A 16,605-nucleotide genomic window follows, 5' to 3' on the forward strand; every position below is an offset into this window, starting at 1 on the left:
AAAAACGTGGGGAGGGGGGGGGGGGGGGAAAGTAAGTTTAACCTGGAATGTAAAGATACCACCTTGGTTCCCACACAGGAGTGGCAGGGACAGCCTGGCAGGGTCATGTCCCAAAGTTCCAGGTAAGAGAAAAAAAGCACAGGATATGTTTGTGGGATCGGTCTGATGTATCATTTCTATTTTGTGAAAGCCTGGGGAAAGACGCGTTATGTGGTGGGACTGGTGCCACTTTAGAGCTGAGGTTAAAAAAGGTGCTGTGCTTCAGTGCAACTCCCTGAGTTGCTTTCATCACCAAATAAAAAAAGATTTGCTTTCTCCAGTGTAGTGGGAACAGGAGCTCAAAAGTGGATTCCAGCTACATCTCAGGGTAGCAGTTTAGCACGTGCTTAACTTTACATGTATGCTTAAATCCCACCAACTGGCTATTAAGTGTCACATGGATCCCAGAGATCCAACCAACCAACCAAACACCCCCCACCCCGAAAACACTACACTCCGTTTTTCACTCCTGAGGGATGCAGGGTTCACATTACACGTTACGGTCCATACGTCACCCAGTGAACTTGCCAGACTCCAGCCGGGAAGCCAGAACATTTGTCCCCTCCTACCCCGAGGTGGCTGCCAAAGCAGCGGCATAGCAAGGACAGCAAGCTTCCAGTCAGGCTGACTGTACCTGCAAAACCACTGACTGAGCACTCACAGGGAGAAGTGTTCAGCTCTGCCACTGAATGGCAGCATCCTGGATTTATCAGGCTGCTCCCTACAAGAAACAATCCTGACTGCCTGGATCTTGCCGATGCAAAAACGTATTTAAAAACGAAGTGTTTTCTAGCAAGGGAAACAGGGCTTGAACAATAATAATCTCACTGGATATTTTCCAAGGCAGCTGAACATTCCCAGTAAGCACGAACAGAAGAACACTACCCCTATTATTTTAGTAACTAAAAATGCTGGAGCGTATTTATGAGTGGCCAGAATTTATTTTACCCTCAGTGAAGGGAAATGCTAACAAATGGCAGGAACACTTGTGGTTCCGCTTGGGAGTATTTATCAGCTACTGTGCTTCAATCCTCCAGAATGAAACTTTCAAAGTTGATCTACAAAGTCTGTAGGATACAAATAGAAAGCCTGCTCCTAAAGAAAACACCAGCAGAAGCCGACACTGAGCTCTTGTAGGCACAGTATAAGGTTTCTGGGGCAGGTGTTGCTACAAGAGACCATAAACCACAAGAATGAAAATAGAGAGATCATGGGGACAGTTTTTCTAGGAAATTAAGGCACCCCAAGGTACAGGCAGGTACATAATAGGATTTTCCAAAAGTGCCTAAATGAGCCATAGACCTGATTATCCTCTCAGTGGGAATCACGGATAGATGTCCAACCCAATAGAAAACTTCTAATAATTCCACTTGGCAAAGTGTTCAGGTGCCTCACTATCTTCCAAAATCCTAGACCTTGCATATAGCTAGATATGTGTAAGTAAATACGCCAATGCCTTGATTTGCACACTGCTGATATAGTATCAGTTGCTGGTACTAAGCAGGTGAGAAACTGAAAGCTGGTTGCTTGAAGCTTGATCTGAGCTAACTGGCTGTGTAAACTCTGGCTTCAAGTAGTAAAAACATTCTTGAGACTGTAAAACAACAGGGGTTGTAGCCACTGCAGTAGGGACCACTTCTGTCAGGCCCATTCGTATCTCTGGAAGAGCGATTCAGATGCTCAGGGTACACAAGACATACTGTGAGGGTAGCGGATATGACACAGGGTCCTTTGGGAGATGTGTACCCTGTCAGGGCAGTGGCCAGAGGCTATGCGGTAAAAACTGGAAGTCCAAGGGCACTGAAAAGCTACATTTAAGTAACAGAAGCTCATCCACTGTAAGCCTCAATGAGCTTATACATATAGGTACTCAAAACAGAAGATTATTGGTACAATGGTAATTTTATGTCCTTCCAAAGGCATTCACCTTCTTGACTTTTAAATGAGCTCTCTTTAGGTCAAAGAAAAATACCAATAAAGGTTCGCGCCAGAGTTGACATTAACATCTTTTTGACAGTCTCAGCAGTAAGCCTAACTACAAAAGCAAGCGTTAATACAAAACAACCGATACACACACACACAGAATAGGCCTGTTGGTGAAGAAGGTCCAAATATATACAATAGCACATTACAGCTGCTAATTATTGTTGTAACATACAACTGTTTAAAGAATAAAAATTATATGCTATCTCTCTTCTACACATTCTTGGAACTAGTTGTAATGATGTGAACTACGTAGATTTATTGTTTCGCTTTGACATTGAATATGCAATTTGTTCTTCATGCCAAGAAAAATAAATAAATCACTACATGAACAATAATTTCTACAACAATATGATTAATAGTTTCAGATCTGTCACTTCATACAGAAGTTCTACAATTATTTTCCTTCTTAATGAATGAGTTTCCTTCAGCAAGACAAAAGGCTAAGAAAAACAGTCACACCAGGTTTGTTTCTTCCAGAAATTATTTCTTCACTTTCATCTTTCCTTTCTCTGTATCTGTACTGGATCTCCTAATTGCCCTTTTCCCACACATTTCAAGAAGCATCGCTAATTTGTAAGTGGGAATGCACAACAAATCAGGAATGCTTGGACAAAGCTGAGACTCGAGTATTTCAACACTGTGTCACAGGTGGGGAACTACAGACGTACTACAGACCCTGCTTCAAAAAGGACTTGCCATGCAGAACACTTCATTTTTCCCGTGGACCTTTCCATGCTCACACAAACTACTGAACAGCCAGACCTTATATACATGTGTTAACAGTAGCAGACAACTTCAGGTGACAGGACAGGTACGGATAATAGTTTCCCCAATCATTTCACAGCTGTCTGTACTTCTTGTAGTCTGCTAGCATCACTCGACAAATGAGACACATGTTCTTCCTTCTCACTGGCCCTCCATTATTTTTTCTAAGATTGAATTCAACGGTTACCTGCAATCTACATCACACAGGTAATTACAGGGATCTGTTCTGGGGTGATGTTATCAGCCTAAGTAACTGGCTGTCTCTTTCTCACTCTACTGTTGATACCTGCAGCCTTCCTGGGGCCAGCTTACCAAGCAAGCTACTTGTTAAAAAGTCTCATTTAAATTTTAAGTTGATGTCAAGATACTTTGTGAAATATGGGAATAAATCTCTTTTCTTTGCTCCCAGTTAAAGGACTCTGGCTATGTATTGCGCTCTGATTCGGGTATTGGACTCTGCCTCACCAAAGTTTGCTCTATCAGAAACTGGTTAACAATACATAGGGAAAGCACTTCATGAAACACTAATATTTTTTCAATTCTTTAGCATCAAAGGTAAAAAGGGACTACATTTGTTGACTATGCTTTTGGTTTGGTTCACATGTATTATAATAGCAACCTGTATTATCGATAGCAAGTGCACAGCTTGAGCTAAGTATCACTATTCAGCTGACACTGCACTGTATGTTATTGTTTTCAGTGACCACTATCCACACACTATCCACATGTTAATGCTTGTACCACAGCAATTATCAGGTGATACCTATCACAAAGCGCATATATTTGTACCAATGACTACTAGAGCCAGGTTAGTTTGTGTACACAGACCAATTTCTTTTCATTCTGGTCCAAAGGACCAAGTGAATCAAAGCAAGAACAGCAGCTGCTCTGGGCACCATAATCCCACTGGGGAAGCTGAGGAACTCAGGGAAGAGAAAGACCCCACGCAAAACATTTAATACACAGAGAAACAGAAGTCAGACAAGTATGTAATGAACTCCCTTTACATCCACCACTCAGACAGAACATACCTCCTTGGCCATGTCAGTGTATTTCTGCTTTTCTTTTGGATCTAGAACAGCCCACCAATCTGCCAAGATCTTGGTTGCGCCACGATTATCGAGGCGAGGATGTTCTTTTCGCACAAGAGAACGATGGCGTTTGCAGAACAAGAGAAATGCATTCATTGGTCGGCGAGCTCGTTGCTCTGAGGACTCGTCATCTTCGGTTTCATCAGCATCCTGCTCCAAACCATCAGCGCCAAGGAGCGGCACCTAGCAGAAGCGAAAGGGAAGGGGTGTAAACTCAGTTATCCACGCTTCTCACGGAGACTGAGAGTCTGTGTATGCTGTTTGTGAACGAGGGAGATGCACATGGATACACACAGTTGTCTCCAAAGGCCATCCGTTCTGTCCAGAAGACCAGGAGTCCTACATCACACCTCCTCACCTGACAGTCCAAGGTTCATTCATGCTCTCTGCAAGACTTAAACTCTGACTTGCAAGTGGAGCAGATTTCTAAGCTGAGGACCATTCTCTAGTAAACAGTCCTAAAGGGGCTGGAGGGAGGAGATCCTTCCTACCCCTTTCCCACAACCTAGAAATCATCTCAGTGGGATGAGGTGAGCAGAGCTGCTTTGGACCTCAATCACTTGTGTTTGCAGCTACACAGTGCGTAGGAAGGAAAGTGCATAGGTAACAGTTGTTCCCCCATCTCCTGCCATTCATTACTCGGCCTGTGAGCTGTGCTGCAGCGCAGCCACTGCACAGCTGCTCAGTCGGAGCCAGAGGGCAAATCTCAACATAATACACCACCAAAATATGCTCTCTCTGCTCACAGACCAGCCTATCATTCCTGCAAGGAATGCACCACAGAAGACTAGTTCTGACTGAATGAAACTTATTACTGTACAAGACAGAAAACCATCTCCTACCTAACTGCAACATGGCTGTTTTATGCCACATTGTGGCAAGTGACCTGTAAGGTCAATAGAAAGCACTCTCAGAGTATCAGGCTCCTCCTTGTTGCTCCTTATCCTTGTCAAGGTCACTCTTCCTTATCAGTATGTGGCTCCAGGCAGTCTCCTCAGCACTGACCTCTCCCTTCCTGCCTTAGCAAAGCATCAAGGAGATGCAGATATGAACGTTATCCACATGATGGAAACGTCACGTCTCCAAAACCCATCACCTCCCATTCCCATTTCTTGTTACAGAGGATGAGTCTAACTGTACATTTGTGAGATGCCACATTGTGGGATCCTTACGAAAAAAGGGTAAGGCCAGCATCATTGAACAATACCAAAGTACCAAGCATCAAACGAGAGAGATTATTCCACCTGTGCTCTCAATATTCTGGAGGGTAAGCTGAATTTCACATGCAAAGACAGTAAAAATTGCTGACAGCTTTTTCTTCTTTTTCTCTTTTAATGTTTGTATTTTTTTAATCTTTAAAAAAAGAAAGAAAAGTATTAGCTTGGTATGTCCTCAAAGCCACTAGAAGCAGCTATTAAGCACAGGCTAACTTCGTGTCTAAAATGAACAATTAGAAAAATCCATGTCAAAAACCCACCTTGAGCAAACCCACCTTGAGCAATCAAGACCAAGATGTGTAACATGTTATCAAAACAACCTTGTTAAAACTCTTACAGTCTAACTCTAAAAACCAGAGTTTTGTCCGAGATTTTAAAAGCGTGGTTGACAACTATTTTTGTGTTATTTGCTATTCACCTTTATAGCCTTATGGGCACAGCATCACTTCTTTTAATTGGCTGTGTTTGTTCATAAAAGAGAACAGCAAGAAGCAAACAAAACAAAAACACAGCTAGGGAGAATCTGACCCACCATTAACCTTCTACAGTCAAAGCATCCAATGAAGTCTACCTTATCAATATCTTCCTCTTCCTCTTCTTCCTCCTCCTCTTCAGAGAAGTCAAGGAGTTTCTTGGCAAGCAGGGGATGCCACTGAAGACACTTTCTTTTTGGTCGCTTCCCAGTTCCTTCTCCTTCTGTCGAATGATCCTTATTCCTACTACTGCCTTTCATTACTGTGACCTGTCATGCAAAAACAGTTGTAAGTTCACAACAAACCCTTAAGCATAAGTGACCATCATATAGATACTTAAACCAGTGACAAATATGTGGGGCACTAATGCAAGACTCTTAGAAGTTTTTTGGCAAGGTAATGGCGAGAGGTTTATTCCAATTATCAACAACAGCATGGAGTATCTTTTCCAATCTCAACATTTCCACCTAATGCCCAGATTAACTAGCAATACACAATTTAAGAGCACGAAGCAAGGACACTAGCCAGTCCAGCTCTCAAATGTGCTCCTGTCTGAAGGATAGCATAAAAGCCCTCACACTTCACTGGTCAAGAGAGTGAGAGACTCTACAGCTCTTCCACACCTGTGTCCACTGTAGTTTTTCATATTTTGCCACTGAAAATGTCGGATATCCCTCTTTTTAGCAGTAGAGCATATTGCCAGCCACTCATCTGTTAATCATGCACTTAGATATAGCAATGTTGATGCAGAACCCCATGACACTATGAGCTAGGATTTCCCAAGTGCCATTAAAAGGTGCAACAGAGAAACCTGACTCCCTGCCTAAGAGAAGTGGATTTTAATACATGAATTTGAAGGAAACAACCAGAAGTAGTTACCCTGACACTTCCAAAGTACTCATCAACAAGAGCCCCCGCACAGCAAACAAAAGCCATCCGCTGAACCAAGTGCACGCAGAAGCTAAATAATACTTACACACCTATCTTGTGTGTGTGCCCTCATCTACAAAATACCTCAGAACTACCTCTCAGTAAAACTACATTTAACACATGCTAACTACCAATTTAAGGGATGGCTTAAAGATCTAATACCCAAGTAAGGGGCGAATAAATATATAAATAAATAAAACCAGCACATCACATCTGAGTACCGAAGCCCACAGGAAGCAAGCACTGCTGGCACACAGTCTGGTCCTTCGTAGCCTTCTGTTTACACTGTGTACTGTCAATGGATAATCCTGACAGGAGCATGGCTGGCTTTCCAAGAAAACAACACAAACATCAAAACAAACTGACACTGGAGAGCGGTTAGCCAGCTAGATCTTTATAAAGCCAACATAAACTGAAGTCTCACAGGGACTTCTCTCCAGCAGGATAAAGACGCTGGGCTAAGTCCTGGTCCTGCAGGTGAAGCCAGCAGAAGCTCTGTTGTTGACTCTCAGGAGAAGGGCATGAAAAGAGGTCGAGCCTTGTAACTGCAAGGCCACATCGCATTTTAGGATGCTGCTGTCTGGAAGATGCCTGCTGGAGCACTAATGTTTCAGCCTACAGTGGCAGAAGGGAGAGCTCTGACACCTGCACTTACACCAGTTGCCCAAGCCCTGGTGCCACTGTCAAGGTGAATGCCTTACCAGAACCATCTCGCACAGCAGCACTCAGCAACTACAGCCCATACAGCTCCGGCCACGCTCCTACATATCCCACCCATTTAGCAATCACTAATTCTGCTTTTGGCTGATCTCTTCCACGTGTTTCTTGTTGGTTAACTCACTGGCATTTTGGCCATATGCCCTGTTTGCACCAGAACTGTGTGTAAGCAGCTCCTTCCCCCACAGCCTCCAACAGCACAGAAAGCTGAAGGACCTTCAGACACTGCTTGCTGGAGGAAACAACTGAACCCTGAAGGAAGCAGGTTCAGAAATTTTAACTGACATTTAAAAATGGCATTTTCCTGGATGTGTATTAGATTTTGTCAGTTCTTCTCCGCTCGTCAGCAGTACCTGGCCCCCACCAGTTAAGGATGCCCTGTAACTTCATAGCAACTTGCCATTAAGCTCCACACTTCGCTGTCCCCATCACGCCGCTTCCACCTGGAACACATTTAAACTTTGATTTCACAGCACCCGCTCCTCTGTTCATTTTCTGTAACCAACTCCTGTCTTTTCAGCAAGTATTATATGGCACATAATCATGCACCATTCCACCTAAATCTTTGTCTGTGACTTGCAAAGCAGATCCAAATACATAGAAACAAACAACTTTGGCTTTAAAAAGAACATTAAAGTGTGGAAAACTCAAGCCGCAATCCAGTATCACGAAATGCAAGTTTGACATTGTTTCTGTCCCACCGTGACCTCCGTCATGTACCATACTGCACTGTGCTACCCATCTGTCTCTTTTCCTAAAGTGCTGAACCACCATTTGCTTTTGTTTGGGGTATTTTCAGACACAAATCAACAAAGTAGCTGAGTTACTGTTTGAGCAGGAACTTCAGCTCCTGCGGGTAGCAGAGATTCGTTAAGTCTCGGAGTTTGTTAAATTATAGAGATCTGCCTATTACTGTAGTCAACAAAGTACGTGGCCTATTTCTGAGCAGGATAAGTGCGCTACAAGTACGACGGGGAGTCAGCTACTCCAGTCCTTACCACTGACTTATCTAGGCAAGCTAATCGTACCGTTTCTGCCTACAGTCAGTCCTAAGTAAGATGAGTACTACTGGTAGCCTTCTACCTCATTAGTGTGAAACTAAATTAATGTTTGAAGAGTGCTCCACGATCCTCCTTTACAAAGCTCAGCTGAAGTCTCAGTGCTATTTCAACAACAGCATCGCCTTCAGCTGGCGCCTCTCTGCCTGCTGCCCTTCTAAAGATGAGCAAGAGAAAACTTCACAGGACTTAAGTGATCCCACGGTGTATTTTACACGTGTCTTCCATCACCCCTGAGGCCCTGCCTATGCTCTACGCTGAGCTTGGCAAGGCAGCACAGACCCTAGGTACCGGTCACCTTGCAAATCCCAAAGGGGCTCTCAGTACGTTATGTCTCTTTACTACTGCTCAGCTCATGAATAATTTTTGTTTTCCATGCATGAAGGCTAGGTATTGAACACCCAGTTACCCCTAAAATAAATTAACCAGAGCTCACTGTACATTCGTGCTAAAACAGAAATGTATGCTCAGCTCCAGGAATTCAAGTGATGTTCATTAGATGGTTCACAATTTAAGAAAACAATTTTACCCTAATTGTCACCCTGAAACAGCAGTTCTTCTATAAAGAGGCTGTTTGGCAAGACAGGTCATTACCCTATCAGCTGAACAAGCATTTAGGAGATCCAAGACACAGAGCAAGTCAGATCCTGGCTGTTATACAGGCACCATTTACTACAGAAAGACACACAGTCGCTCTTTGCTTCCACTTTGGAGTGAATCTCTGCATAGCTCAGCAACAAAAATCCTCCTGATTTAACCCCACTGATGGAAGGATTGAGGCCACAGACTGACTTCAAACTTTACTTTTACAGCATGGCCTGGAAGCCCCCCGCCCCTTAAGTATGTCAAGCTATTTACTCTGACCTCTATGCCCTCTCTTCTTTCCTATAAAATAGGGGGTCATTCATAACATGAACAGATAAACTATTTCAGCCCCTATTTTTTAATACTTCTGTGTTTCCAAATCCTTTTTCCCCATTTTTGGTTATGCAAGTTCTCATAAGTTTTGCCCTACATTTCAGAGACTTTTTTGGTGTTCATTTTTTGCTGATGCGTCTCTCAGTCAAGCGTAGGATTGGCATAATGAAAAATGTTCTAATTCTCTATTACATCACATGGGGCTTTTCCTCTTAAAAAAATGGATGCTGACATAGTACAATGAACTTGTTTTCCTTCAGATTGCTTCATCTTCCATATTACTACCACCACACTTCGTGGGCATTTCTGTCATAGTTGTTGATATATTCACATACAATTATATAATTATGAGAGAAGCTGTCCCATAAAAAAAAAAATCCCGTCAAATGCAAAACACAGCTAACATGGACACTTTCATTTTTTTGTATGGAAGATTTTGGCAAGACATAGCATAACTACTTAGACAAGACACTCCATGGACAAGTGAATGCATGTATGATTAAATGACAGTGCAAGTTTACTGGCATTATTTACTTGTTGAATGGCAAAACATCAACGGAATCCATTTAGTGGACTCTTCAGATTCTGTTTATCTGATTTTTTTCCCCCTCAACACATCAATAGCATGTTAGCTGCTTGTTTCATATGGAAGATGGGAAGCTGGCAGATGGAAGCAAGCAAAAATACCAGCTCCTTCTCTCCTTCTCAGGGATCCCTGAGTGCTGGCAAGCATCTCTACTAGCAAGCTTTTAAAAACAGAGCTGGGCTTGGACCCTACAAGAACTGAAGCATGCGTTTAAGCTTCGCCATTAAATAGTTCCACAGAAAGTCACAGAACAAGTCATGGGCAGTCTTTGCATGATTTGGGGCTTAGAAGTATAGAAGATACAAACTTTGCACTTTGGGTGCTGTGTAATAACTGGAATTTATGAACCATATAACAAAAAAAAAAATGTAATTTCTTCTACAGTATCAGTAAAAGTATCATTTATCTTTCAAGGCAGATGTAATTGGCTTTTAGAAGTTAGCAAGAGGAGAAACAATTGAAACCAGCTAACAAGATTTTACAAGGTATTTCTCAGCTTAAGGATGACAAAAAGTGTGACAGACACTAGGGAGAAAGTAGGAATGTTCCAACAAGACAAGACAAAAGTATGGACAGTGTTGCTTAAAATAAGCCACATATGCTTTATAACATCACCAGAGGATACCTGTCAAGGCTGACATTCATGATCCACTGACAGCAAGCGGTACCTTCAGGGTGATGTTCTACACCTACCTTTAGTTCAGATACAGATCAAACGTTACAGAGATATTACACCAGTAAAAAAAAAAAATTAACTTTTTTTTTTGTTTTTTTTTTTTGTGTGCTGGCTGTATTATTTCCTTTCTGGTCCTGGAAACATTAATCAAAGAATCACAGTTTTCTTGGATGTCTTATAAACACATATACCTAATAGGGCTTCAGAGAAAAATATTAAGATTCCTTAAGAAAAGAGCTGGATGGTGGTGGTGGGGGGAGCAGGGAAAAGCATGACTGTAGCTTTTTACGGCATACATTTCTATTTAAATTACACAACTGTACGCAAGCCTTAATTCTTTAAGTGTTCATTAACAACAAGTGTTTGATTACCTTCATTAATACTAAGTTTTGTTTTCCTCCTATCTTCCTCTATTTACAAAACCTGATATAGACAGGTGACCAACTTCTGTGGTCCTAATTTTGGGACTATCTCACCCCACGGTTGATCTGTCACCAAGAATGCCACCAGTGCTTGTGCTGAACAAGCTGCACTCACCAGGCGTTCCCCAAACTATGTCACAAACACCAAAATCCTTATAAAGGTCTTTAAAAGTAACCAAGCACTGTAAGGCACATGTTGTAACATAGGCTAGAAAGAAATCCAAGACCTGCAAAAGCAGAACCCCAGAGATGTGAATTGTGCCTATGGTGTAGTCTCTGTTGGAAGGTTCTCCGTGGAAGAACGTCTGAACTTCAGCAACACTCATCTTATTTCCATGAGGACAGTGGAAATTAAGTTCTGTTCTGTTACCTTAAAACCACATTTCCTGGAGTCCAGCTGGGCCCTCAGCTGACTCCATGCAGATTACTGGTACAAAGGAGCAAAGGGAAAATTTCAAGTGGATTTTCCACGCTTTCTGCTCTGTTTTACACTGTGTAAGTTCTCTCCTACTTTATAAAAAACAAACACCAAAGAGAGAAAAGAGGACCGAACTATGACACTAATGGCTTGGTGTTTTGGGGGCTACCAAGTCAGTGAACTGAGCTGTTTCAACAAAGAAGCAGGAGACTGGGAAATTAGTTCATGTTCTCACAGGTCTAGTGGGCTTAAGAGGTATTTGAATTTTCAAATAAAAGCAAAAGGAGATTGCTGGCAGTAAAATACACCTACATGAATACAAAAGGTTTTTTTTAAAAAAATAAATTTCTTTAAGCTCTGGAATAACTGAACCAGAATATTTCTATAATGAAGGACAAAAACTAGTTGGCACTAATTACTGACCAGTCGGTGAATATATTCTTTATTGTTTCACAGTGGAAAGCCATTAATGAGCTTTCTAACTTTCGGAGATGTGATGGTTTAATGGGGGACATGCTGAGACTCAATGGAGTCCTGCTTGCTAGCAGAGGTTTGGGATAGACTGTCACCACATGAAATGCTTAGCAACACAGCAACGAGTCTTACTTAATTTTTAATGGCACGCTCTTCCATCTTCATAAATGATGATTTTAAATTCCTTAGTCTCTCAAACTCAGATCTGAGTTGCTTGCTTTCTTTGTTCTCTAATACATAAAATTAAACCCCAAGATCATCAAAACAGCACTTTTTTGAATTTTTGGTTTTTTTTTTTTAAGTGAATCTTTCATGCCTACCAAAGAGGAATAAAAGCAACATATAATAAAAGTCAACAGATTTTAAACTTCAGCTCTACTCTTGCTCTGCTCATTCACACATGCACAAAAAATAGGATTTTCTTTGGGGTTTTTTAATGCAAAGAAATAAAGCAGGTTTTGTCTAGTATGAAAAGCACTTTATGTTGAACAACTATATTCACCATTAGCATGACATCAGGATGCTTCAATTTAAAAAAAAAAAGGGGGGGGGAGAATAAATTTGTTACTAGCATTCACTTGCCTTTTTTATGTGCATATCATTTAGTTTTGCTTTTGGTTAATACTGTCATAGTTAGTTCTTCAGAGCTATCGGTCAGAATGGTTGTAAGTGCATTTCAAGTGCTAGCTCTCTCCAAATCTGCTTTTAAAATGGAAACCACACAGACAGCAAGTGCACAGGATGGCACAAGAAAACCTCACACTGAACAAGAAAACCTCATGCATTCAATAAATAGAAAAAACTTGCCTATTCTGTGCAAGGAATACTCTGCCCAGATGTGCTTGTGTCACTATTTCAGGCAACTGTGTTTTAAAAGATACTAAATGAACATGAATCTTTCCACGAGACTTAAGCATAATATAAGAAATAAAGCTTGAAAAGTCATGAGGAGATACGTAATCTACTGCAGTGTCTTTTAATGATGGCTGATTTTAAATAACAATTTCTCATTTTTCTTTCTAGTTCTCTTTTTTCCTCTTCATTTATAGAAGAGAACATGAAGAAATAAAATAATATTTTACTTTGTAGGGAGTTCTTCAGCCTTTAGGAATGTCCCCATTAAAATAAATGAAAGGCAAACCCTGCCTGCTACAAAATTAGGAAGTGGATCCTATCGCTGTAGTGCATGAGTAAACGGATTAGGAAATTAAAAAGACAAAACTTAGCATAGATCTCGACTATCGTGTTTTTCTTACGCCCCTGCCAGAGAGCAAACACAGCTGACCGGACCTTATTCGGCCAAGTGAGTATTTCAACCTACACTCAGCCTGAAATTCAGTATGTAACCCAAACTTGGGAGTGCTACATTAGCTACAGTACTGGAAAACCAAGTTAAGAGTGTATCATGGTTAGGCTGCCAGCACGTGCTTGTTGTCAGCAGGGCAAACTACAACTTGGTACTTATAGTCTAGAATATATACTCAAAAAAAATTAAAAAAAAAAAAAAAGGGACAAGAGAGCAAACAGTAAAAAGACAAGGAGGGATGAGGGAAGGAAAAAGGGTGAAAAAAAGAAAAGAAAAAAGACTGAAGAAAAAGGGCAAAGAAAAATAAAGGAAAAGCTTTGTGAAAACTATCATCCTTTAGCCTGACAAAGACAAAATAACAGGCTTTGAATACATAAAAGACATCAGCAAATAATCTATTTTCCACATCCACAATGCAGAGCACAAGTGGGTGGCCTCTGCTGACAGGAAGGAAAACAGAGGCCAAGCCCTGGAGAGCGCTCCCTGGCAGGCAGCAGTACAGGAGCAGCAGACCAACCCCACAGGAAACATTTGCTCTGTTTGGGCCACAGAGTTTCTGTTTGGCAGAAACTTACCGCTTCCACATCAAAACAAAACACCGAAGCCACTTGAAAACAACGCACATCCACAAACCCAACACCTGTTCAGTAGGTGAGAATTAAATCCAGAAGAAGGAGGGGGTACAGGAAACACGCCTGCCCGAACGGCACAGCAATTCAGGAGCAGGATGGATCGGCACGCTGTGGAGGATGGGTCAGGGAAAATGAGGAGAGGGCATCAGAAACGCTGCTGCTACCCAGTGTCAACGGGGTGACCTGCGTCAGGGCTGTGACAAAACGGCTGGTAACTGCATCATGGCACTGGTACCTGTGCAGGATAAAGGGGGGCTGAAAAGGAGCGTCCGGGGTGCTGGACCCGGCAGTTGTGCCATGGCCAGGCAGCCAGAGAGGTACAGGCAGGCAAGGGCTACAGGGCAGCCCAGGGCAGGGCAATCTCCCGGCCGGCTGCCCCCCAGGTCGGCAGCGCTCCTGGGGCACAGCAAGGGGGTACGGATGTGTGCCCAGCGGCTGGTGCAGCTGCTGGGGCACAGAGGGGAACAGGTCCGACCGGCTGGCCAGGCACTGCTCCCATTGGACCAAACCCGCGGGCGAGGGGCTGGGCACACTGGCTGTTTTAGGGCTCCTGCACCCATGTGCCAACTCTCCAGTCACATCAAGCCACCACGCAGTGTTTTGGGAAGAGGGAAATGGCAGTAAATACCTGCTGCGGGGAAGAGGAGAAGCCACGCTGGCATTCAGCAGCTCTGCTGAGCCATGCCCTCACAGGAGACCTTCACGGGCCCAGAGGAAAGCCAACAAGGTGCTCAAGGCTTTCTCGGAGCAGGCTCCCTGCAAGCTTGGTGCTGGAGGAGAGGGAGGACGCAGAGCAGAAGCCGAGCCGCGGCAGCAGGTGAAGGGGTTGGAGGTGTTTACTTCCAAACTGGCCCCAGCCCCGGGGGTTCCAAACTGGCAGCCTGGGGTGGGGGGAGGGGCGCGGGCAGGGAGGGGAAGGGAAGCTCGCACCTAAGGCTCACCCTTTTAAAAGTAAACAAACAAACAAAAGACCACCAAAAAACCAACCACCCCAACAAGTGGCAGGCACCATGGAAATAAAACACCAGCCAACTCACCCAAACAATTTGCGTGCAATTCTCTCTGCGAAGCGGCTCGCTGGTGCAGTCGAGGGGAAAGCTGCTCCTCTCCCCTGTGCTGCAGAGCACGTGTGTTCAATGGAAGAGTTTGCCTTGCAGAAATAGGTTTGGGGGTGTAAATCACTAACATTTTTATTCAAATGCATTAATGTCTCCAAACAGGAGCCTCCACAGAAGGATGCAATTTAAACAGTTTGAAGTAACCAGCCATAACCCTTTTGTATTAACTTTTTTTTTCAAGATTGTGTGGCTTTCTTCCAGAGTCATTTGAAAAAAAGCAGTTGTCTGAAGACTCAGGTCTTAACCAAAACAGGCCTTTTTTTGCCTTGAATTTAAGTTACAGTAGGACATTTGCTATTGCAGGATTCATTTCAGCCTTCAGGAGCTGCAGAGGCAGAAACAACAAAACAACAAACCCTGCGAGTCACAGGCCACAGCTACACTTACTTCACCAAAAGGTTAATGAGACTCCAGTGACACACTCCGCTAGCCAAGATTTCTGGGTCATAAAGTGCAGAAGACAAGCACTTGTTAGGGTGGGAGCTGCCTTTCCGAACACCAGGCACTAACCACCCCACGTGCCAGCCGACTGCCACAGCAGGTCTGCCCACAGCCATGCGCATCCCCTGGGAAAATCCACCAGGATTAGCCTAGCGGCTTCCTTTGCCTGGAGCTCCTGGAGAGCAGGCAGGGGTTTCCCTCGCTGCATGCTCTGTGCAGTGCAAATGCAAAGGAGCCAGGCATTTGGGAGCAGCGCCAGGCCTCCCGCATATGGAGGTGAGTCACCCAGGGGATGGATACACTGGGACACCTATGCTACTAAACCTGGCCCTGCTCCTAGGTGAAGGAGACATGACCCACCCAGCCAGAAAGCTTTGGCATCCTTTTGCTCCAAAGCAGCATTTCTTTTTGCTCCTACATCTGCTAGCACAACAGGAGAGAGCGCCAACAAACCCGGGAAGGTGAGCAGAATAAATGCCTGAAATTCAAAGCACAGAGGACACAGAGCCCAATCTACTTTGCAATGCTTCCTCCCACGGAGAGGGGGATAATGACAACACGCACTACAACAGCCCTCTGCTGACGCCAGAGCAATTTATCAATAGTGCGCTTTTTCTGCGGGAACACAGGGTAGGCTGTGAAATGCAACCACCTCTCAGACAGGAGATGAGTACTTGCCTGCAGAGCATCATAGACCATAGCAACAGCACAATCCAAAAAACAGTGACTTTTGGCACGTTAAAGCAGGGGAGAAATTTTGACAGAGAGAATGGTTGCCCAACAGCAATGAAAACAAGGATCCAGAACTGAGAGAGCATTCACATACACAGCCTGAAAAATTTGCTTTGTGCTCCTGTGTGATCGGGACTACCTGAGCCTGCATGAATAGCAGCTTTTCTAGAAAGACAGCTGTCATTCCTGTGTTTTGCCATTATTTTAGTATCGTCCTAAAATGAAAATCTTTGTGATTTGTTAACTGGGTCACCAGGGGCTCCCTCTGAGCTTTTGCAAGTCACTAAACGGTTAATCTCAGCATAAAGAGCTTTAGAGCCAGTGAGATCACAGGTAAGATGGCCACAGGAAATACTTAATGAATTTCAGTGCATGGGTACTCCCATCAGCTCATTCCCACAAGGGCATCTGCAGTTCAGCAACAGCTTCCTCACTGAAGGGCCTATCGGGTAAGAACTCAAAGTCAAATTGAAATTTTATGTGAACAAGAGTGATGGCCTGGAGTTCTGCTCACAGCCTACAGAGGATGAGACCCACTGAATGGCAAAAAAAAAAAAAAAAAAAAAAAAAAAAAAAAATTTTTTTATATAAAAAAAAAAGAAGGGA

General features: G+C 43.3%; 1 protein-coding gene across 2 annotated transcripts in view; it reads right to left on the minus strand.

Moving 5' to 3' along the window:
• The window catches only part of BBX (BBX, HMG-box containing), a 150,172-nt gene that overhangs the window by 59,979 nt on the left and 73,588 nt on the right, over positions 1-16,605 (minus strand). For both annotated transcript variants that reach the window (XM_019470329.1, XM_009272785.2), the window contains exons 2-3: positions 5,670-5,840; positions 3,822-4,064 (exon numbers count right to left, since the gene is read on the minus strand). In XM_019470329.1, coding sequence (XP_019325874.1) covers positions 3,822-4,064; positions 5,670-5,831 — 405 coding nt within the window. In that variant the 5' untranslated portion in view covers positions 5,832-5,840. The remainder of the gene's footprint in view (positions 1-3,821; positions 4,065-5,669; positions 5,841-16,605) is intronic.

This window comes from Aptenodytes forsteri, unplaced genomic scaffold (genome assembly GCF_000699145.1).
Source record: "Aptenodytes forsteri isolate BGI_AS27 unplaced genomic scaffold, ASM69914v1 Scaffold251, whole genome shotgun sequence".
Lineage (NCBI taxonomy): Eukaryota > Metazoa > Chordata > Aves > Sphenisciformes > Spheniscidae > Aptenodytes > Aptenodytes forsteri.